General features: G+C 35.1%; 1 protein-coding gene and 1 non-coding gene across 16 annotated transcripts in view; both read left to right on the top strand.

Annotated features, from left to right (window-relative positions):
* The window catches only part of NAALADL2 (N-acetylated alpha-linked acidic dipeptidase like 2), a 1372789-nt gene that overhangs the window by 1183325 nt on the left and 164489 nt on the right, over positions 1-24975 (top strand). For all 15 annotated transcript variants that reach the window (XM_054481096.2, XM_054481101.2, XM_063662440.1 and 12 more), the window contains one exon: positions 22835-22930. In XM_054481096.2, coding sequence (XP_054337071.1) covers positions 22835-22930 — 96 coding nt within the window. The remainder of the gene's footprint in view (positions 1-22834; positions 22931-24975) is intronic.
* On the top strand, positions 4985-5123 carry LOC129034503 (U4 spliceosomal RNA). The gene has a single exon (XR_008501960.1). It is a non-coding gene; the product is annotated as a U4 spliceosomal RNA (small nuclear RNA).

A 24975-nucleotide genomic window follows, 5' to 3' on the forward strand; every position in this document is an offset into this window, starting at 1 on the left:
TTTACATCCTCACCAATAGTGCAAAGGGTTCCAATTTCTCCATAGCATTGCCAAAACTTGATATTTTCATAGTTATATTTTTTCATAGTAGCATCGTAATAAGTGTGAGGTAGTATCTCATTGTGGTTTCTTTTTCTCATATGATATTGAAATTTTTTTAAAGTCTTCCCATTTCTTCTACTGTTTTAATAAAATATTCCTCATTTTGGGTTTGTCTAATTTTTCCTCATGATTAGGTATAGGTCATATATTTCTGCCTGAACCACTATCTATATAATGCTCAGGGTTTCATTCTTTATATGAATCAGTGAAAATGAAAAGATTTTAAGCATGAAAACATCCTCATCAGGTATCTAATTTAGAAAGGTGACTTCAATGCTGAAGCAAAAGATGGACAATAATCATGAAGACCAATTGGAGGGCTACTGCAATAGTCTAGGCAAGAGAGATTGGCAGTGAGGATATGGTGGCAATGCTGATTAGCATGAGTCCTATAACTCTGGATAATCCATGGCTTAGACAGTATCACAGGTTTTGCTTATTCATACTGAGTTGGAGCTAAGTACAGGATTCCCAAATCATAAAAATTGTTCATTTCCTAGCTATTCCTTTAGGAAGAAAGCCTTTTACCTTTCATGCTTGCTAGTACCCACACTCTTACCAGAATCAGCAGAGATCTGATGTCAGTCATCTACTCATGACCTCAATGCCACCAGACCCTTTGCAGCTCATTTGTTCCTCCCTCAATAAGGATTCCTTTAGTCTTTCCTTCTGAGTTCTATACAGAAATCTGACATGAGTCATTTGTGCACCTTGAAAGAAAGTCTGTAGCAATAATTTTTTAGTTAATGCTTGCTCAAATCTACGTATGTTTTCTAAGCTCTTATTTCTAGGTATGGATGGGAAATATTTTATTCCCATTACAAAAAGATATTGCAGTGCATCAGCAGGAAGTGGGGAAATTCTTAGGGGGAAATAAAATTATGTATTTATGTATAATGCAGACTGAAGACCTCATTCTGGTAACTGAGTTGGTCAGAAAAAAGATAATTTAAATTTGGAGGAAGGAAAAAGATAGGCTTATTTGCCTTCTCTTTCAGTGTAAGCATATGTTTTACTCTTCCTCCTTCCCAAACCTTCATTTACTCCTCAGGCTGAGGACACCTAGATGTATACTGCTTGTTTTTTTTTTGTTGTTGTTGTTTGTTTGTTTGTTTTTAACTGTATTTAGATAACATTTAATTATAATTTTACAGCATAGACTCCTGGCTTTAAATTTTTGGAATAGTACATTGCTCCCTATATTAATATCTGTGCTTATTCATAAATTATTGGACTACAAATTGCATCACTAGAGCATATCGTCAGCGTGAATAAAATAACTACTTTCTTCAGAGTATTGCCCTGTAGCTCAGTATCCTTTGGTGAAAACAGCAACCTAAAGGAAAATATTTTTCACAAGACTGGTGAGGAAGAGAATCTATGACGACATTCTTCAAGCCTGCTTAGCTACCTGGACCTCTCAGCAAGTTTTAGCAACTGCTCTTTACATCGCTACAATATTGTATGTCCTCAAAAGGGACAAAGGGAAAGGAACAAAGAGTAACAGAACAAAAGAAACTTTGCGGCTCCAAAGGTTGTTGATCTATTTCTTTTTAGAGTGCCAAAGTATTTAAGTCTGAGGAAAACCTCAATAGAAATGAAGATTTCATGCCCAGCACCTTGGTTAAAAACAGGTGCTGTTACTACCAGTTTGATGAGGGATACTTGATAGAAAAGCAAACCACTGGAAGAGCAAATCCCAATCCTGATATTTAGAGGAAAAGGAAGTATTGGTTTCCCTTTTTTGCTAGTCTATGTAAAGTCAGAGAAACTGGCCTTTTTTTTTGGTATATGAAAACACCTTTGCTGCTGGGGATGTCAGAAAATAAGTGAGGGAGAATGGGAATAACAAAAACAAAATTTTGTCACCTTAAGGGCAAAAGATATTTTCTTTAAGCTTAAATTCACCTAAAATAGACATAATATTTGAGGTGTAATATTGCGGAACTCCTTACAGCTGAAACCATTAGCTATTCACTAACAGATCTTTCTGGTAGAGCAACAGATGTGGCATCTACAGCTTTTGAATCCCAGCTGTGCATTCAGATACTTGAATGGACTGTGTTTAATTTATTCTAAATCCATATTACGATTTGCTTCTACTTGAAGCAAACAGAAGAGTGTAAGGAAAACCTAGCATACTTCTGTTCCTTGGTCTTAGTTTTCTAGCTGAAGTGTCAGAGAAGAGCAAAGCAATTTTGATCACCACTTGCTTTTGCTGTAGACAAGTAGGTGGGGAGGGAAGCTTACATTTCAGCAGCATGTGTGGCTGTCTGTGGTAATTTTGCTGGATCAGTACATATCCTTAACATAAAATTTAACAAGCAATTGAGCTGCTTATGTTTATTTTTTGAAATATCTTTTATACCGCACCAAGTGGAGAGAAAAAGAAGACCACAAAAGCTATTGAACTGCAGCTCATTCAATGAATGTATAAAAGAAAATTACACAGAGAGAGTAAGGTGTATTGTGAAGTTTGGCTTCTTTTTGAACCTGAAGAAAATTCTGGCATTAAGCCAAATGTTTTTCGGATGAGTGTTCCATTGAACTTAGATTATATATTTTTTAAATTCAAGTGTTATTTGTAAATATAATAAGCACACAATGCTAAAGAAATGGAAAGCAAATAATAGTATAAGGAGAAAAAGCAATTTATAATCTCATGTTCATTGTTACATTTTATTGTATTTTTCTCAGATGTTTTCTGAGTACTTTACATGAATGATAGCAGTATGTGTGTGATTCATAATTACGCTTTTTTCCTTTCACTGTGCTAACTTTGTACGTATTTTGTCATATCAAACACTTTTATCAACTCATAATTTGAGACAGAATCACATTTGTGTAATCCTTGATAGATTTACATATACACCATAAATAACCTAATCTCTATTTTATGGGCAAAGGCAATAGAGTATACAGAAATAAAGGTGGTATGGAGGGGTCAATATATGACTTACTAGTTCCTGTTTTTTCAAGGGTAGTAAAACATCGTTTGAAATGTTAGAAAATCAGTTAACGACTACCCGGTAGTTCAAATTGGTTATAAATTGGCATTTCTTAAAAACATGTGATTATGCTTCTCAGTCACACCTGTAAAAGAGGGAAGATGTTGACTCTTAAAGGATTTTGTGAAAATGTATCTTTTAAGATCAATCTTATTATTCAATTTTAATTGTTGTGGATGAAGTTCAAGCATCCGTGAGTTTTAATCCAAGTGATTTTAATGTGCAGCTACGAATGAGAAACAATATGGGTTAGAGACAGAAGAGCAGGTGACATGGAAAACACACACACACACACACACACACGCACACATCATATTGAATCTGAAATTTGAGAAATTTAGAATTATACCATATTAACTAAAAACTCAAGGGCAATAATGCTAAGGATTTTTGCCCAAGGTCACTATGTCAGTGACAAAACCTGGACTAGAATCCTGTCATTTGATTCCCATTGCTACCAGAATGTGTGGCCACTCAAATATCATGTCCCACAGATGTCATTATTAATTACTTATTTCCACTAAGTGAGAAATTAATTAATTAATAATGACATCTGTGGGACATGGCATTTAATTTTGAATAAATTAGCCCGTAGTCCACAATCTGAAGTTCTGAATACTTTCCAATTTCAGATTGTGGACTATGGGCTAATTCATTCAAAACATCATTTTTATTAAAATATGGTTCCTCTTTTAATCTTTTAATTAAGATTAGCTCCACTTTTTCCTAAATCTGCATTTTCTCTTTTAAAAAATTCCCACAATATAAAATTTATTATAAGCAGTTTATCTGCAAAATATGTCCCATGTCCAGTGCTTTATTTATTGAACAGGAAATCCATTCTATAAAGACACAGAGAGCCTGCAGTGCAGACACAAGAGATATTTTGTTCTGCTCTTCTTTTTATCCTCTCTCCCGGTGTGTTTTTCGCCTTCATGCTTCCACAGACTTTGGCATACATCTTGAATGCAAAATGAGACAATCCTTTAAACATTGTCATAACAATTGTGTAGGAGTTCTGAAATTTGGGAAACAATGAGTCTTTTAGATATAAGTTGATTTAATAATATTCTCAGTTTTATAATAGGTTAAATTCATGGCAACTATACTGATCCTTCATTTTTCCATCACAGGCTTAGTGAATGTCTATAATATGCAAAGTATAAATTGCTTCCAGAGTGGTATCATAAATGAAATTGCAAATGTTACCATTTTGCCACTATGCATGGCTTACGTTTTATTAATATCATTGACTTTTATTATTTGTAAAATATTTACCAAACAAAATAAATGCTGATGTGTACCACTATTCTGAGCTATCACCATAAAACATATACCAAAAAGATAATCCTCTTGATCCAAGGCCCAGTGTGTGTGTGTGTGTGTGTGTGTGTTTTTTAGTAGTAATAATTGTTTGTACTAAGCGCTCTTTCTGTGTTGAGCCAGTTTCACTTTGGAGCAGCAGTGTATAATTGCAGGAGCACGAAATAGAATGAAAATAGACACCCAGATTAACAAAAAGTTTTCAGTGACAGGTCTGTTGGCCCACATAGGGATTGAACACTGATTTTGGCCTCATCATCACAATTCAACTGAGACAGCCACTAGGAAAAAAAAGTGTAGTCTGAAACGTTGGAAGTGATGAGAAATGTACAAAGAACATAGAATTTTTAAGGATATTAATATAACTAAAGACCTCCATTTAGAAATTAGAATGGTTTTATTAAAGGAAGCATAGAAAAGATTTCCATTAAAGAATGTTAAAATACATATGTGTAGTATTTATATCCTTGTCATATTTATAGTATATATGACATATTATTTTTAATAAGGATATGGAATATGTTTCTTTCCTTTTTTAAATTTTTATAGTTAGCTTTGCACAGTGGCAGTATCGTAGCCAATGAGGTTTATCTGAGCACGATTATTGCTAATTGAAAACTAAATCTTTATATTTTACTTACATAGGCATATTTGTGACTCTGTATATATTTCTTCCATTTTGGGGACTAATGTTATAATAAATACATTACCAGAGCTCATATTTTGTTTATTCTCAACCTTTTTTCTTTCATTACAGTGTATGAACTAAGCAATGGATAAAACTCTAGATGCCGGACAGCACAGCAGAGGGGAAATTAACTTACACACTTCTTCCCTCTCCCATCTCCCTTCCAACTGCTAGTCACTAGTCACCTTTATATTGTGAACGACTTGCAGTTTTGTTGAGGAGTTTAGGCAGGGTACTTGGCAATATTAAGTGGCACTATGGTGACTAGAACAAGCACTAGTCTGTCAAAGTCTATCCTAAGCTGTCCCACAAATTAGTTCCCTTTATACTGGGTGAATCAGTCACCTTCTTTATGCTAGTTTTTTTCAATGTAAAAAAAAGGAATTTACCTAATTTATAATATCTTTTCCAGCCCTTAAATATCAATTCTAAATTTAAAATAGGAAGCTAAAAATTAATTTCTAAAAATTGTTAATAAACTTGTGTTTGTTGAGATTTTACTCTTATCCATTTACACGTTAAGGACTTAAACATATATGATCTCATTTAAACACAAGTAGGAAAACATAGAGGATCACCCTATGTAAGTAGATTTTTCTAGCTTTCTTAGCAAATTGGGAAATGAGAGTTGTTCTGCAAACAACAATCTGACAGCTAATGGCATTTATCTACATTTCTGTGTGTTTATATATTCTTGTCTCTCTTGTTTTTTGTTTATTTAACAATGTCAATGACTGTGTTTTTTTTTACATGTTCGATGTACAAATAATGACCTGTACCATAATAAACAATTTGTTGAACTGTTACAGATGAGGGAGAAAGGATGAGAATATTTAAGAATTTTTCTCACGACCACACAGATGGCTGTGATACTTTATTCTCAGGGTCTTAAGCCATTGCATTCTAGTTTTCTGGTCTTCCAATTAATTACCATTATTTACTATGTTGAATTTTTAATCCACAAATAATACTGTAAAAATTCTATCAAATATTCTGGACATTTTTGAGTCATAAAGCCATCTTACCATCTTCTTCCCTTTCGTGTGGAATTTTTGATCATGTGTGTTTCTGATAAAGATTCAGAGACATTCTATACACATAAACATGTTTATCAGTGTATCTTAAAAAATACTAAGCACTGGAGATGCAGTTTAATAAGATCCACTAATATAATAATAATAATGTGTTGGCATTTACTGAACAGTTCTCTGTGCCAGCAACCATTCTGAGTGTTTTGCTTATTGTTCTCATTTAATAATATTGAATATTAATATATAACTATTAGTATAGATATGATGAAAATACGGTATGCTATATATGCAAATATAATAACAATATACAATAGTACTCTGAAGGTGATATCAAGATCCCAATATTACACGTGAGAAACTGACTTCAGAGAGCTAAAGTGCATAATTAAAGTCAACAATGGTGAGCAGCAGAGCTAGAATTTAAACCCAGGCCCCAAATTTCTACTTAACTAAGTCTACCATGCCCTCTATATGGAGAGTTTTGTGAGAATTATTGCTCTTCAGATTTCCTTAGTCTATTAAATTACAATAAGATAACTTAATAATTGTATAGTTAGATGTGGTACTTTGATTAAGGCACTTTTACAAAGGCAAATAATAATTTCAAGTGAAATTAAATTTGCACACTCAACTTTTTAAAAAATATCTTACAAATGTGAAATTTGCTCACTTATAAATAGTTAACTTGAGAGAGAATTGTCATTTGTAAAATATTGGTCATAAATTTTGTCAAAAGAAACAGTTTTTCTATTTTTTGTTTCCAACTTGAAATCGCCCTTCAATTGATTCATAAATCAATTAATTACCATTGAGAGACCTGAGGGCAGTAGGAAATTGGGTCCAAGTTAAAAAGAAAAAAGAGGCAATTTGTTTTAAGTCTAGAAGTTTAATGTTCAATTGAAGTTTAATCAGAAGTGACCCATTGTTTGAAAAGTAGAACATCAATGTCTTTTTAATTTCACTGTCATTAAATTAGGACTGGAGAAAATCGAGATAACTGATTATTCTCAAATGAAAATTAAGGAAAGATGCTATCAGAAATAAACTAAAGGCTTATTTTCTTTCTTTATATTTTAATTTACAAAGGAAATAGTCTATGTTGGAGGTTGGATAATTTGTTGAAGTGCAGCATAGTATATAGTCTTCAGAGACATTCATTGAGAGACAAACTAAGCCATACATGTTTTATCCACTGGGGCTAAAATAGTGGCTTTCTTTAACAACTATTCATTCAGTTAAATGGAATTTTTGCTTTAGTGAATTGCAGAATTAATTTAGTGCCTTTATTGATTTCCAAATGAATAAATGAAAAGAATGATTAAAATAAATGGATTTAGCTAAAGGAAAACATTGCCCTAAATTACAGATATTCCAGAAATCATTCTTAGCCTTTGAAATTAAATCTATCTGTACTACCTAGAAATACTTAGAAAAATAAAGACTTGCATTTAGCCCTTGGTAAGTAGTAGCAGGAATAGAAATATATACATAATTTATCCAGGGACATCTGACTGTATTAATATGAAGTCATTCATATTGTTGCCAAATGAAATCCCATGGGGTGGGCTACAGGAGAAGAGGGAAGGACAGTTGGGACAGATTTAAACAACCATTCATTTCTAGAATGGTGTCTTTCTTGTTTCTGCACAATTTTACATATTGGGCTTAATATTTGCCAAAAAGATTTTCAAATAACAATGAGTAATACAGTAAGTGATAAAATCTAGATAAACTGCTGTTCCTGGTTTCATTTCCCTGGATGTTTTCACCCAGATTATGAAACATGAGGTCATGACTATAAAGGTACTCTCTTCCTATTCTTAGCCAAAGGACTTTGAAGGGCTATAATATCTCTCTCGTGATTTGACAAATGTATTTGTTTCTTCTTAGCCTGATGTTTAGATTCTTTTGCCCTTAACTTTAAGACCTTTAAATCCCCCATTTCTTTCACAGTTGATTAAATACAGCCCTGAGAAAAGCACTGACTGACTGTTTAACAGAAAGCTTTTCAAGAGGCTAACAGGCTCTGACCTCAAAAAAAATGCTGTTGTTAAATTGACTTGAGGCTTTACCAGAGATACCAGGTTTTATTAATACTAAGACCGCATTAAAGTTTGGATTCCTTATGATTGAGACAATTTCTCCTCCTCACCACCCCAAATTTGAGAATATCATTTTTTCTTTTCCTACCTTGCAATTTATTTGTGTAAGTTCTGCATTCTCAATGATATATAAAATGTAATTTTGTATGTTAATAATTTTATTCATTGTGTTACCATGACGTTGGGTGTGGCACCTCTACCCCAGGGATAGCCAGGATCCACCACTGAGAGCTGAATCACTTACAACAAAATATGTTAGCAGAGTTGGTAAACAGCTAGGGCTCTGAGCCTTCGGAGTGTGTTTCCCTCATCCATAATGACTCTTCCTGGACCCTCCTCCAGGACTTCAGATGATTGGGTGTTAAATAATTATAGAATCATCTATTGGTGTGTCTGATATGCAGAACATCTATCTCCCCAAAGAAAGGAGAAAAGCTAAAGAGAAAAGAGCTCTCAGTTAACCATTTAATGACTTGATGTTATGGTACTAATTCCTTTACTAAACAGTCCAAACTCCATGTGAAAAGAAAGATATCTACTTGCTTACTAGTTAGTGAAATGATCCAAAATATTTTGGAAAGTTATATTTTCATATGTTCTGTCTTAAAAATTGAAATACTATAAAGTAGTGCACAGACTTAAAATTACTGAAGAATGGGCAAGCAAAGATTTTAAATTACAACATTATGCATAGTAGTGTATTTTATTCATGTATGAAGTTTATATGAAATGAATATAAATTTTATTTTTTCTCACCTGAGATGATTCTCAAAAATGTATTAATAAATTCTATACTACATTATAATTTAGCAGGAATAGAAATGCATAATTTATCCAGGGACATCTGACTGTATTAAATATAAAGTCAATCATATGTTTCATTTGGCTATTGTCTATATTATAGACAATGTATTTTAAAATGGTTAAGAGCACAGATAATGCCTGTGATGATTTCCTGGTTTTACTGCTTGGGCAAGATATTCAAACTCACTGTACCTCAGTTTCTTCATCTATAAAATTGGGATAATAATAACATTTACTTCACAGGATTTTTCTGAGGGTTAATTGAGCTACTATTACAACGTATTTTAGTATCATTTGCCATTATTCATAATACATAAAATATTTTTTCAATTCATATTATAGAATACAAGGATTGACATAATCTCCCATACATTAGGGTATATCCATCTATAGATATTCTCTTTGGGGAATATCTGTAGATAAACATATACCTTTTACACATCAGTGATTCTCAAGAGATATCCAATATCCCACAATATACTGCACTCACAAAGTAGGCATGCCAGAATCTCTCCCTTTTTTTTTTCCCAAGACAGAGTCTTGCTCCGTCACCCAGGCTGGAAGGCAGTGGCACAATCTCAGCTCACTGCAACCTCCACCTCTGGGGTTCAAGCAATTCTCCTGCCTCATCCTCCTGAGTAGCTGAGATTACAGGTGCAAGCCACCATACCTGGTTAACTTTTGTATTTTTAGAAAAGACCAGGTTTCACCATGTTGGCCAGGCTGGTCTCGAGCTCCTGAACTCATGATCTGCCCGCCTCGGCCTCCCAAAGTGCTGAGATGATAGGCGTGGGCCACCATGCTTGGCCTGGCATGCCAGAATCTCTTAAACAATCTAGATATTTAGTATTTATTTTTGAATGATACTTGGCTTGAAAATATTTAGAAGCTCTAGCTTAAATTATAATACATATTTTATGATCAGATTATTTTTAAGTGTTGATAGCATTGTGACATTCTACCAAGTAGTATTTAGCATATATGTTGAAAACTCTGTTAAGCCTCCTGCCCATCAGAAAATCTGTATTATCTTGACATTTTGCTGTGTAGCTATTATATCTATAGAAAAGTGATTCAGGTTAGTGTTTTGTTTATTGTTTTGAAGTCATGAAACTGCCTACTAACCTTCTAAGGCTATTTATTATTGAAGGAGAAGAATATTTGGATATAGTGTTTTGAATATGAGTGCATGCATAAAACTCAGCTGATCAAGGTTGAAATTTCAGCCCTGACACAAGATACGCAACTATAAAAAGTTAAACAAATTTGCTGAAAATCAATTTTTTTAATTTCTAAAACTGGCATGATGAAAGGGCCTAAAAGATTTAATAAGTACTTCTTATATATTAATTAATTCTTTAGGACAAATGAAATGAATCATAAAATAGGAATTCTGAGATTGACCTAGAATGCCAACTTTAAATTTACCAAGTAAGGAGGTTAGGACAAAACAAGGAAACAACAAAACAGCAATCTACTCTTAATTTATTTCATAAGAGAAGAAATATTTTAATATCAAAAGACAGCTGAAAACACAACTTCAGGAAAAAGGACAGCTCTTTGATTAGAATATATTTAGTTTTATGAAAAAATAACTTTCTGCATTATTATTATCATTCTCATTTTGTTATGCACTGAGCTACGGCACCACCCTATGAATTGGCATTTAATGACCACTGAATTAACTGAGTGAGTTAATTAAGTGAGTCCTATGCTTGCATTAAAATTTTACCAATGAGTAGATGTATTTCATTAGGCAGATTTCTTCACCCTTGTAAGCCTCTTTCCTTAATCTGCATATTGGGAAAAATAATAAATACCTTTCTGAAAAAAAATTGTTTGATGAATAAACAGTTCTAGACATTATTTTTAAGAATTTTACACATATTATGTACTGAAATCCTTATGATGATTTTATGAGGGATAAAATTATTGTACCCATTTTATAGATGAGAAAACCGAGGCATAGATAATTTAAGCAACTTGCCATAAACCAAGTATTCAATAAATATTGCTAAATCTTTAATAATATTTATTAGTATTGGCCAGGCATGGTGGCTCATATCTGTAATCCCAGCACCTTGGGGGGCCAAGGCAGGAGGATCACTGGAAGTCAGGAGTTCCAGGCCAGCCTGACCATCATGGTGAAGCCTCGTCTCTACTAAAAACACAAAAATCAGCCAGGCGTGTGGCACGCACCTGTAGTCCCAGCGACTCCGGAGGCTGAGGTCAGGAGAATCACTTGAACCCAGGATGCGGTGGGTGCAGTGAGCCCAGATTGCACCACTGCACTCCAGCCTGGGTGACAGAGGGAGACTCTGTCTCAAAAAAAAAAAAAAAAAAAAAAAAAAAAAAAAATATATATATATATATATATGTATATATAAAAATGTATAATATATATTTATATTATTACATATAAGATTAGGTATGTTATATTATATATTATATAGCATGTTACTTATATATTATAATATATATTATATACATAATTATATATAATACATATTTATATATTACATATAATGTAATATATATTATTATATATAATATGATATATTTTAGTATTATATGTTATTTATAAATAGTCATTTTAATAACAGGAATATTTATCGTATATATCATAGATAAGTTTGATATATTATATAAATGATGTTTTATATAATATAAATGTGTCTATATTTTATTACAAGCAATCATATTCATAATATATACATTTAATATTTATATTTTAGAATTATTGTATGTATTCAACACATCCATTTATTATATTTAATTATAAATATAATAAATATATTATGAATATAAATAAATGTTTAAATAAATCTAAATAAATGTAATAAATAACATTATTATTGCTATCACTATTAAATCAGTAGTACTCACATTTAAAAAATCTACATATATTTACATTATTCTGAATATAAACATGAGGTTTCTAGAGCAGAGATCAGAGTCATTACTTACAGCAATAATTACATTGATTCCTTACATCTCATTTTTTTGTTCTTTCTAGAGTGAGGGAATAAGAGCCAGCTAGACAAGATTGCATGCGATAGTACAATGCAGGAACTCTGAAAATATGAATCTGGGAGTGTATATATGACACAGGATTCCTTCAGTGCCACTTCTCGAGCCGGAAATCTCTGCAATGCAGTGACCTCTGCCTGGGGCCTAGGGACCCCTGGGCTTGCTCCACCTGCTCGACCCAGCAGGCTGCACTCCCTTGTGCCAACTTGGATCCCAGACCCTCTGTGATTCCATGTTCAGTTTGTTGGTTTCTGTACCACCAATATTGGGGTAATACAAGGGCTCTTGCAGGGTTTGAGGAGGCCCTGCATCCTCAAGTTATTGCCGATGGCTTCTAGCCCTTTCGTAGCTTCTGCTTTTAAGGGATATTGTCTTTGGTTAGGGAGGAGGTGGGATCCCTAAGGTGAATCTGGATCAGTATGGCAGTTGCGGTTCAGCCAATTTTCCCTTGAGTTGCCCAAGCTTCTGGATTAATGTCTGAGTCCACCACAGGGAGAAGAAGAATCTATCCTGGAGTCATGAGGATGGTAGTTCCCATAGGAACTAAAATATCCCCACCTAGCAGAGGAGTTGGGCTTTCAGACATGATTAAAAAGGCATGAGTAAACAAGAGGTCTCCCCAACTACAGCTAAGGCATTGGGAAAAATATCGGGTTAAAGGCTTTCCTGAGATGTCACTCACAGTCATGCTAAGGGAGGAGGGGAGGCCTAGATTGAAGAGGAGAACAGAAATGGTTACTCTGGAGGAAGCCCACCTTCCTTCCTTCGACCTCCAGAATCACCTGGGACTCCTGGATGGTAATGGTGGTCTGAACCATTGGAGCTAGGGAGAGGAGCGCTGGGACCCATTTGGTCCTGCTGGACCATTTGAAAGACTGGCTCTGGACCCGGTGACTTGTGTCTTGGGAACAGTCCGCCCTACAGTTGTCCCCATCACAGATTGGACAGGATTGAGGAGGCTTCCTCATGCTGCCTGGGCAGTCCTTCCTAAAGTGCCTTGGCTTGCCACATTTATAGCAGTTACCAGGTGCATCTCAGGGATTCTGGGGTTTGTAAGCCTGCCAGGTGTCTATTAGAGCCTGTGTCTTTTTCTTGCATCTATTTTCCCTCTCTTGGGCCTCCTCCCAACCCTATTCTAAAAGACTAATGTGGCCACTTTCAGAGCACTATCTGGTCCTATGGCCTGTTTCTGTAGCTTCCTCCTGATATAAGGGCCACCTGAGTAATAAACTTGTACTTTAGGATTAAGTGTCCTTCAACTGAATCAGGAGCTAGAGAAGTGTGCTTTACCAAGGCCTCTCTCAGCCCTTCTGGGAAGACAGTGAGATTCTCATCTGATCTCTGGTCTGTCGTGGATAGTTTGGAGTAATTGAGAGCCTTAGTTCTAGTCTTACGTAAGCCCTCCAATATGCACACCTGAAAGTGTTTCCTCTTCCATTCTCTCATTTCATCATCGGGGACCCGTGTAGGGTCCTCCAATGGTACTGCTGTTCTTCCAATTGGATAAGGCTCATCCCCTTCCTTGGCACTATATGAGATAAAAAACTCATCCCCAAACTTCTCTGCTGCTTGCAGGGCAGCCTCCTTCTCAGCAGTAGTCAGGGTTTGATTCAAAAGTAACATATTGTCCTTTCAGGAAATTTCAAATACTTGAGTTAAATTCTGGAAAGCCTCTATATACTTGTCAGGGTTGTCTGAAAACTTGCCAGGAACCCCCTTAATTTGGCTTAAGTCCTGTAGAGAAAAGGGGACCTGGACTTTAATGGGGACATATTCACAAGGCATCTCTTGTAGGGGCAGGAGTGAGGTCAGGACCTGCCTGAAACGAGGATTTCTAGGATCAGACAAGCTTGAGAGACAACCTGGATAGGGAGAAAGGGGTGGACCAGGAGGAGTAGGACCAAAGGGAACTGATTCCCCTGCTGGAGACATCTCTGCAGTTTGCTTACCTATTCCCTTGGGATTGCCCTTTGCAGCTTATAACCTGACCGAACCCTTGTGCAAAGGAATATAAAGCATTTTTTTCCTCTAGAGTCTGAGAGGCAAAAGAGTTGTAGTGATTCAGGATGCACTTGAGGAGTGCAGGCTGAAGACGGTTGCTTACTCATCTGGAAAGAGAGGGGAAAAAGCCATCCCTTAATCTCCTTCTTCCTTTTGGAGTGACACAGAATGGAAGGAGAGAGAGAAAAGGTGTTCCTTTTCTTCTCTTTTTTCCTCTATATTACCAGGGCCCCAGCGCCCTTGCAAGTGTTGCCCAGGAATGTGAGTGTGAATTCCACCCATGAAGCGGGAAGGCCTAGTAAGTAGAGATAGTCACACTTACCTACACCGTGCCCTGGCTTTCCGCTGTTGGTAACCTTTGGGTTCCCTATACCTCATCTATACCATGGATGTGCGCGAGTTCTCCACCCATGAAGTGGGAAGACCGAGTCAACAGGGATAGTCATGCTCACCTGTGCTGTGCCCTAGCCTTCTACTGTTGACTGCCTCTGTATCCCTCAGATCTGATTTTCTTGTAGGGCTTCAAACTGAACCTTGGAATAGAATTTGGGACAAAAAGGTGCCTCCGGAGGGTATATGGACCCATTAAATTAGTCCCAAGTGACCCTTGCTAAATTGCAGCCAACAACTGGTGGAGCATCTCCTTCATTGCTTCCCTATCACAAGCAGTATGCTAAAGTGAAGCTGTTGAACCAGATTCTCCTCAGACAAAAAAAGAGAAAGAAAGAAAGGAAGGAAGGAGGGAAGGAAGGAAGGAAGGAGAAGAAAAGAAAGAAGGAAGGAAGGAAGGAAGGAAGAAAAAAAAGAAAGAATGAATCCCAGGAATTGGGGACCTGCACTAACAAGATTGCCTCCCAAAAGGAAAAAAAATAATCCATTGCATAGAAAAGCTTCTTCTAGTATTTGCAGGACTATGTTGATTCCTAACATGGTGGGGAAAAAAACAACTTAAATGCAGAGGAGGGAAGGTGCCTGGGGGAAATAGCCTCTTACTCTATGCTAATGGGTTTTTTCAACAGTGGAGAGAAAACTCTCAATCATTACATTCTCCTTGCTTCTAAGAATAGACAGAAACCACATTGTTCTGAATTACACTCCTGATGACTGAGCCAAGTGCACATTCTACTCAGTTATATTGTCTCTGTGTTTTGCAACAATACCCTTAACATTGTATATAAGAACACATAGGAGTCATAACAGCCATAAAAGAAAGAAAGAGAGAAAATGTGATAGGAAAGACTGGAGGTCCTAGTGCTGACACCCTAATGGACTGTTGGGGACTGAAGCCAGTCCGGGAACCTTCAAGTAATTCCAAGGTGTAGCTTGGGCCAGGACCTTATTCTGATCCCACGTGATGGCTAGACCTCTATGAAGCCAAACTGGATTGGAAAAAAGCCAACATGCCCAGCCCCCCCAGGGGTGATGGAGAATTGACAAAGTCCTCCCCAGCAAGCCTCTCCTCCAAGTCTGAAAAATGGCAGGCACGCTACTCACTCTTAACTGGCTTACAGGGGCGAGAAGTTTTATCTCTTTTTGGAAAAAAAAAAAAAATTGGAATTAAAAAGTCATAGGTTTGCACTTACCCTTCCACCAATCCCAGACGAGCCCCCAGAAATGACATAGGATTCCTTTGGTGCCACTTTGCCAGCCAGAAATCTCTGTGGCTGCTGCAACCTCTACCTGGGACCCCACTTGGGCCCACCAGGCTCACTTCGCCCACTCGACCTGGCAGGCTGCACTCAGGTCGTGCTCGCTTGGATTCCGCCCCTGCCATGGCTCCACGCTTAGCACGCAGCTGAGCCAGGTGTGCTGCAACCAGCATCCACGTTGGGCGCCAGCGTCAAGATGAGGGGAATGCAATGGCACCCGAAAACTAAGAGATGCCAGCAATCGCAGAGCCCCAAGGGGTGTTACAGCTATAGCTCAGGGAGTCCCGAGGTCTCGGCCCCCAGAAGTTTTGCTGCTCTTTCTCCCATAGTCCACTGCTTGGGAGCATGTTACAAGCCCATTTATTCCTGCCACTCACACATCGGCAGGCAGAAGGGAGTAACACTCAGTGGCTTTTTCACTCCCGCAATTCGGCGAGCAGGAGGGGGTGTGTTACAACTCTCTTGTTCCTGCTGCCTGCAGCTCAGGGAACAGGGGCATGTCACAGCTCTCTTGTTCTTACCAACTGGAACGGGTACGTGTTGCCGCTCTCTTCGTGCCTGCAATTTGGCAGGTTACAGGTTCTTGTCCTGTGACCAAGAGAAATGAGGTATGCGGACACAGGATAGCAAATAAGGAAGAATAGAAGTTTGAGTGAAAGAAGGAAAGTTTTCAGCTGCAAAAGGCGACCTGAAGTGGGTAGCCCTCAGCTGCAAGAGGGGACCCAAAAGCGGGTAAGTCTGTGAGGCTGAGTCTAGGATTTTTATAGGTTTGGAATGAGGAGGCTCTGACCGGAGGTATTTTTGGAAAAGGCAACATTCAGTTGGTTAAAAAGCATTATTCGGAAACGACCAGTCAGGAAAGAGTGGGCAAACAGGAATAAAAGCTCTCACTCCGTCACGGATTCTACGTAAAACCGACAGCTCAGTTTTCAGGCTTTAAACTGTCTTTGGCTTGAAGGTCAGGTTTCACTGGGGACCCGTCCCTGTCTGTCTAGGAATTTGTCTGTCTCCTGCGCTATCATACACATGTCACCATCACCCATTCCCCCTCCTAAGAGAGGGAGAGAAAGTTAATTTTCCTAAGGCAACAAATTCTCCTTAGGAATAAAGGGAAAGGCCTGGGAGTCCTACCCTTTGCAATGTAATGTTACCTATGTTAGGCATTGTTATGAATGTAATATTTCCGTGGTTCTGGGTTTTATACCCCTTTCAAGTGTAAATGCATACCTCCATGTAGGTAATTCTCTAGGTTTCTCTGTCTATTCAGCCATTATTTAATTTCCAAGGCTTCGCCTCTAATAGTTTCTGGTAAAATTTCCTCAGAAAATCCTCCATGCAGAAATATGGATGGCCCTACATTTCCGCGAGTTCTGCATCCACAGATTCAACCACGGTTGGATCTAAAATACTTTAAAAAACACAATAGAACAATACTACAATAAGAAAAATACTATAAATAAAAAAATGTAACTACTATTTACATAGTATTTACAATGTATTAGGTATTATAAGTAATCTAGAGATGAAAAGTATACTAGAGTATGTGTGTAGATTATATGCAAATACTATACCGTTTTATGTAAGGGAGTTGAGCATCTGTGAGTTTTGGTACCCACAGGAGTTCTAGAACAAATTTCCCAAGTATATCAAAGGATAACTCTACCTAAGTAGACACTGGCTGACAGTACAGTACACAGTCACTCAGTAAATTATAGCTACAGAAATTGCTATTATTGAACTCATAGTTTTCTAGATAATAGCTTCTTGACTTTGTTTTAGTTTCCTATTATTGCTCCCACATACTAAAATTTTAAGTTCTTATTTTCATTTGCAATGCCAGAAGAATTAAAGGATAACAATATTATGTATAAATACATTTTTTATAAATTCTTGAAATTTTCTGATATGTATTAACACTTACCAAATTAATAAAATATTTTTCTTTAGAAATAAAATATTTTTCTTTACCTCCCTTTTCTGTAGCTACTAAGAAAGACTTCATTGATTTCATTAATAAAAAGGCATTTATATTTAATACTCATCTAGTTAAGCCTTGGAAAGTGTAGAGAAACCAGAAAGGGAAGTCAAAGAATTCTGTGTTTCTATTCACTCAACAAGTGCTGTAAAACAGCTCAACAATCACTTAATTGATATATGTGACGAATTTTATCATGAATTTTAAAATCTTAAAACGAACTCTAGTATATTCAGTTTCGTTTCACAGGCTCGAACACTTCTTATTTTTGTTTTGCAATTTCTATAGTGTTCTCTGTATTATCTGGAACTGACTGTCAACCTGGCTTTATCTGAGTACTTGACATGCAGGGTTATGGAGAGTAAGTAGCAGTAGATTGACGATGAAGACGTGAATTCCTATCCAGATTCTGCCACTTACTAGCAGAATCTAGTTTCTGAGTTTCAGTCTTCTCATCCATAAAGCGAAGGTGATTAACAACAGTTTAATAATCTTAAATAGTTGTGACTGTACCTGTATCCCTTATCTCATGTTCCCCATAAATATGGGCACATACTATATATGAATAAAAATTAAAAATTAAAAAACAATGTATATTAAAGCATCACATAAAACCTTAAAACACTCAGTAAATTTTAAGAAATTATGGGATTAAGAAGACAGCAGACAAGATTTTTGTAGTCTTAAACAGATGAGCAGGAGAGCAGATAAAAGTTACCAATACGTGGAATAAAACAGAAGACATAACGTAGATCCCATTAAAAAGGTGATAAGAAGATGTTGCGAATAATTTAAAAACAATATATTGCACAATTTAGATGAAATAGACAAATTATTTGAAAAACAGAACTTAATTGAAACTGACCTAAAAAGAAGGGCGAGAAAGATCTCTTTAGGATAATAGAAATGTCCCATAGAAAGGTTGTTTTACTTTGAGGTATAATTTATACATAAAAAATGCATAAGTCTTAAGTTTTAAGTTAGATATCTTTTGACAGTTGTATATCCATGTACACACCATCCAAATCTAGAAAACCGAATTTATTTGTAGCTAACCCATAACTATTTAGTTAATACAGCTTTTATTTGTGCCTTACCTAAAGGTTCTTTTATAAATGTAAAACACTTCCATTTTATAGTTAGTCCTGAATAGAGATGAAGGAAGGCAAACGTCTGAACTGGAATTAAAATCTTGAGGTCTGCTCTTAGAAGCACTCTTCCAAGCTTTAGTTCAGAAATCTTATTGAAGGCATGGGGATTATAGTGTGTTAATTGGTGGATCCTAAAGTGATCCTAGAACCTGTGAATGTGAACTTATATGGAAAAAGGATATGTGCAACTCAAATTAAATTATGGATCTTGAGATAACTGGGTGGGCTCAAAATCCTATGACAAGTGTTTCTCTAACAGAGAGAAGAGATGACAGATAGAGGAGGAGGTCATGTGAAGAACAAAGCAGTACACAGCCACAGCTAAAGGATATTTACAGCCACCAGAATCTGGAAGAGTCAAGGAAGGAATCTCATAAAGCCTCAGGGAATGAATAGAGGGGTGCAGAGCCATTGGTGATATCAATATGGATAGCAAAACAAAAATGTTCCTGAGTTCTCATAAGCTGATGGTTTTTTTTTTTGTTTTTTGGGGTTTTTTGTTTGTTTTTGAGGCATAAACTAAAGGGTATCTAGGCTTCAGAGAACTCTCTTGAGGTGTAAGTGAAAAAAAAAAACGCAATGAATATTATTATTATTTTTTCTTCCTGATGTGAAATCATGCTGCACTGGGCATTTGTACTGTGTTAGGTACAAACAAGTTGTTTGCCTCTTCCTCTTCTTTTGCTGGAAATAAACAAACAAAAACAAAACAGAATTCTCAAGAAAGTTAAAGGGAGAGGACGTAAAAAGAGATCTCTCTGTGACTTATATGTAGAGTTAATAATAAACTCTGTATAGTTAGTGCTACGAGATCTTAGAATTTCTGGGGCTGATAAATAGGATCTTGGACGTGACCTCAGTCATTTTTTTAAATCAGCTTATTAATACAACCAACCTTTCCAGAGTTCCTCCTCATTTTCCTGATCTTTATGCCAGACATTCCTAAATGGATTCTTCTTTTTAGAATAACAGCACAGATTTGGAAGCATTAACGAATACTAATCACTTATTTTACTGCATGGAATATTTAATATTTATTAAGAAAGCTTAATAGCTTGGCGATATCTATTCACTCAATTTTTTACCTTCAAAATATTAATTAAAGGCATTCATTATAAGATGCCTTAATTTGGGAAATACTCTGCTAAGTGAACCTTTTATTATTTCTTTGTAGTTGTCCTTTAGCTTTTCCAACCTCCTGATCTGACTAAAAAGTGCGATGTAACAAAAAATTACATAAACATAAATTATTTAGCTAATGATAGATGGTATGTATAATAGATAGGATAAGTACACATTCAGTGATTAAGGCCAAAGATATCAGAGATTAGCTTGAAGAAAGCGTAAAATATGAATACTGCATCAAATGGATGTATTTTATTGGCATATAAGAACTTTAAGACTGAAAACATATCTGGATTAATTGAAATGATTCACATTTTTAAGATTGGCATTATAATTAATTACCCCCACCTCGAAAGTACTTTACAAGAAATAGCAAAATGTTTAGGAAGCACAGACACATATATGTACACACTGACACACAGAGCTGATTTCTAGCATCGAGTTTCTAACAACTGTTTTGTGACATTGTACAATTATTAATCACTTGTTTTTTTCTTGTTTTACTTTGTATATTTGGGTAGAATTAACATATCTAATATCTCTTCCAAGTCTAAAATAAGGATACTAAATCAATCTATATGGAAGTACAGAAGTGCCTTGAATATTTTGAATAAAGCTAATGCTAGGACCTGAAAAGTGTAATATAAAAATGAGTGTATTCAGAAAACAATGTGCTAATATTGTTCCACATTTGACCCTTGGATAGTTACAGTTCTGTTTAAACTCCACATTACCTCAGGTCTATTTTATTTTGAATAGTGATGAGAATGTCATGTTTCAAAAATTATGGGTGTTATTACCTTTTTCCTCAGTTATTACCTTTTTCCTCAGTCCAGCATATTATGAATGTCAGTGCCATTCAAAGCTTGCTTGCAAGTGTTTTAATTTCATATATTAAATTTAAGTATTGATGTGTATGCCTTCTGATTGCAGAAAAGAGAATATTGCAATGCGAGAAGTGCACATGGGACTTTTCAGATTTAATTTTATTTAGTCTAAGCAAGGAGTTTTAGATGATATCATTTAAACCGTGTGTAGTGTCTTTGCTGCATGTTGAGAGTAGATAGATGAAAGCTTGCAGGAAATTGGAACAAAAGGTGGGGAAGTGATCTTTGTTAACATAAACACACAGAATCTTGGGATATTAATCACTTTGGCCATAGAGAGGTTTCCTGATATAGGAATGAAAGTGTGGGCTGTAGCCTCAAATAAACCTGGGTTTGAACCCGAGGTCTACCATTTATTCACGGTATGATCTTGGGCTAGCGCTGAAACTCACTGGTTCTCATTTGTAAGGAGGGAGTAATAATAGTTTCTGCCTGATAGGTATGTCTGTTGATTAAACGAGGTGACATATGGAGAGTACTTATCCCAGTGCTGATACATGGAAAGCACTATAGTTATTCTATTCATCTCAGGCCATGTATCTTTGAGTGCCAACTAAAGAGAAGGCATTGATTTTGTTCATTTAATCGCTACTAACCCTGTATGACAAAATGTTTTAAATTATTGTTTCTGAAAAACATGCAAAAGGGTTCATTTTGGTGTGGTTGTGACTTGAAGTTTAGTTAACTCACTCTAGCCTAGAATGTAATTACACATGCCCCTGGAATATTTTCTTCTCCTCCATGTATGTGCTAATACTGAATTTCACCGTATTTACATCCCACCCTCATTTCAATGTCTTTGTTTCTATTGGTTCATCTACTTACAATGGTTTTTCTGGGTAACTTTATTGAACTCTGAATTCCTTTTCCTGAAGACTATGACTCATTAATTTATCCCTCATATTTTCTGTATTTTTAATACAAATACTCTTTTCTTCTGGGTACTTTCTCTAGCATTAAAAATATGTCCATGTCAATGTTATCTTAAACACAGTGAGTACACTTTTTGTTGATTCTTTAACTTTCTTTAGCTAGTAATCTATTTTTAACTTTTCAAGATAATCTTAATTTCTAGAAAGAATAATGTAGTTCATAGCTGATGTCTCACTTCTCCTCATATTTACTCCTCACCTGATTTTATTCTGTATCCTGTTCTCGCAACTCCGCAGAATCTTCTCTGACAAAAGAAACCAGGTATCTCCGAAATGCTCCTAGCTCTAAGGCATAATTTTCATCTTAATCTTATTGTATTTCCTTGCTTTCTTTTCTGTATTGATTATTTATTCCCATTCTCTACTTTTTGACTCCCATGGAATAACAGTTACATGCTTCTCCATACACTTTTCTGACAATTCCATCTATAACATCTTCATAAGTTTTGCTTTTATCTTTCCACCTCTTAAGTATTGATGCCACTCAGAGATCTTACCACTTAGAGATCTGTTCTACACTCAGTATACTTCTAAGTCTACATGTGTTTCACATTACATTTTAACTACCATGTAAATGTTTCTCAAATTATTGTTATATCTCCAGTTCAGAATTTGGTCTTGAACTTCAGACCAATATAGTCACACTCCATCTAGATGATTAGATGATTCTTTGAATGTCCCACAAACATTTCACCTCAAATATTTAAGATTTACTGCCCTAAATTCTCACATTCCTATAATTGCTAAATTAATTAAATATTAATATATTTATTCTATCAAACAAGATGGAACATAACAAGTTGATGTGTCTGATCATTTTAATTTATAAATATTCTGTGATGGATATAATTTATAAATATTTAATTTATAAATATTCTGTGATAGATCAGGAGAATGAACTCCAGCAATCAACAGAAACCTTAAGGCAATTTAGAGTCCTTTTTAATCTTTAAAGAAAATCCAATAAACACTTGAAAAACAAAATCGATAAAGAGTTTTAAATGTTTCTTTTTTGATTTGTCGCAGGGTCCAAGTTTTCTCTCCGAGGCCCTTTTTTCTACACGAGCAACAAAAATTGAAGAAATGGATCCGTCTTTCAACCTTCATGAAACCATTACTAAGGTAGGGGAGAAATGCATTCATAAATAGGTGGGAAATATTTGTTCTTCTTTATTGGTAGATGGAGTAAAGGAACATAACCAATCAAGAGCAATCCGTATATTTTCATTTGTAGAATATATGAGAAAGGATTTTAGTATATCCTATTATTTTACTAAGGAATAAATAATTTGTTCAAGATCATACAAACCCATAACTGATCATTTGTATTATAAATCAATTTTTAATAAAACAATGAGTTTTTTCCCTTAATCTGAAAGTAGAGCTGTATAATAATCTCAAATATACCTCTTCACTTTAGATTATGGGGAAATACAAAATGGACCTTTGCATTTTTCTGTCTTCATTAGTGTGTTTAAATAGTTAAGGTATTTGTTTATGATAATTTTTAGTTGCAGAAAAAAAGGCTACTTCTTAAAATGAAAAAGACTGCATTTATAATAAGAAAGTCTTTTACTGAATGGCAATCATACTTATATTTTTAACATACAGGTGTCCCCCAACTTGTAATGGTTCAACTTTCTATTTTTTGACTTTATGGTGGTTCAAAAACACTATGCATTTAGTAGAAATCCTACATCAATCCTACATCCTACATCCATACAACCATTTGGTTCTTCACTTTCAGTGCCGTATTCGACAAATTACATGAGATATTCAAGACTATTTTCTATAAAATAGGCTTTGTGTTAGATTTTGTCCAGTTGTAGGCTAATGTAAGTGTCTGAGCATATTTAAGATAGGCTGGGCGAAGATACGATGTTCAGTAGGTTATTTGTATTAAATTCATTTTCAACACGTATTTTCAACTTATCTTGGACATAACCCCATCATAAGTTGTGAAATGTGTGTATTTTTCTAGCAATGAGTTAATTATATAAAGAAAACTAAATTTTACAGTATGGAGCAAATCAGTTTAATGTTCCTGACATCACATGGCATCATATGGATTTTTACATTTACCAATTATTTAACCTGTCATCACCTGCCTTTTGGGGATAGACTTTATAGAGAATATTGACATTTTAGTACCATTAAAATAATCTCTCTATGTATATATATATGAATTATTTATATTTTTATATTTATATATGGATTATTTACATATATATACTTTCTTGAAAGATTGAATCATTCTGAAATCTTAGTGAAACTTTATGTAGTTGTTTTTTACTTTTAAGAAGAGGAAATATGGTAAAGCGAACTGAGTGAGTGTCAATAGAATGAGCTCGGAATACAAAGACTAGAGCCTGTGTCTGTCTTTGACCCTGAAGAGCTGTGTGAATTAATTTTTTTCCAAACCTTTAAAATAAGAGGAGTTTGCATTACATTTTACTTAAAATTATTCTAAGCTCAAAATATCTAAATCTTAGCTATACATTTATTATGTTTGGCAAAATCACCTAACAGGAAGCCTATCCCAGTTCTTTATTTAGTTTTTAGTATCTCCCTCCTTTGATCATTTTTTTTTGTATATAGCAGGATGGAAGTGCACCCAAAACACCTCCTTAGTATTCAAAATCTTAGCTGTATTTCTAATACTTGGAGATTTTATATATATATGTATATATATATACACACACACATATATATTATATATGTACATATATACACACACACATACACACATATAAGCATGCATTAATGAATATATAGTTTAATGAATTCATATATATTCATAAACATATATGATATATTTCTAATACTTGGAGATTTTATATATATGTGTACATGCAGACACACATAGACACACAAACATTCATGAATGGATATATATTTTTATGAATTCATATACATTCCTATACATATATATATATATTTAAATGAATTCAAATACAATGAATATATATATTCGTTCACATATTCTAGACACTCGGAGTCTACATTTATTTATTTTTAAGCAAAGCATTAGAGAATTTTAGGGCAATGAAATGGTAATATTTTCTCCATTTTTTTCCTGCTTTTGTGGGAATCGGTAAAATCAAGGATTTTTGTGGAAGGGATAATTTGAGGCAATGTTGACATGAGACATAGAATGAAATGATGGT

Source organism: Pongo pygmaeus, chromosome 2 (genome assembly GCF_028885625.2).
Source record: "Pongo pygmaeus isolate AG05252 chromosome 2, NHGRI_mPonPyg2-v2.0_pri, whole genome shotgun sequence".
Taxonomy (NCBI): Eukaryota; Metazoa; Chordata; class Mammalia; order Primates; family Hominidae; genus Pongo; species Pongo pygmaeus.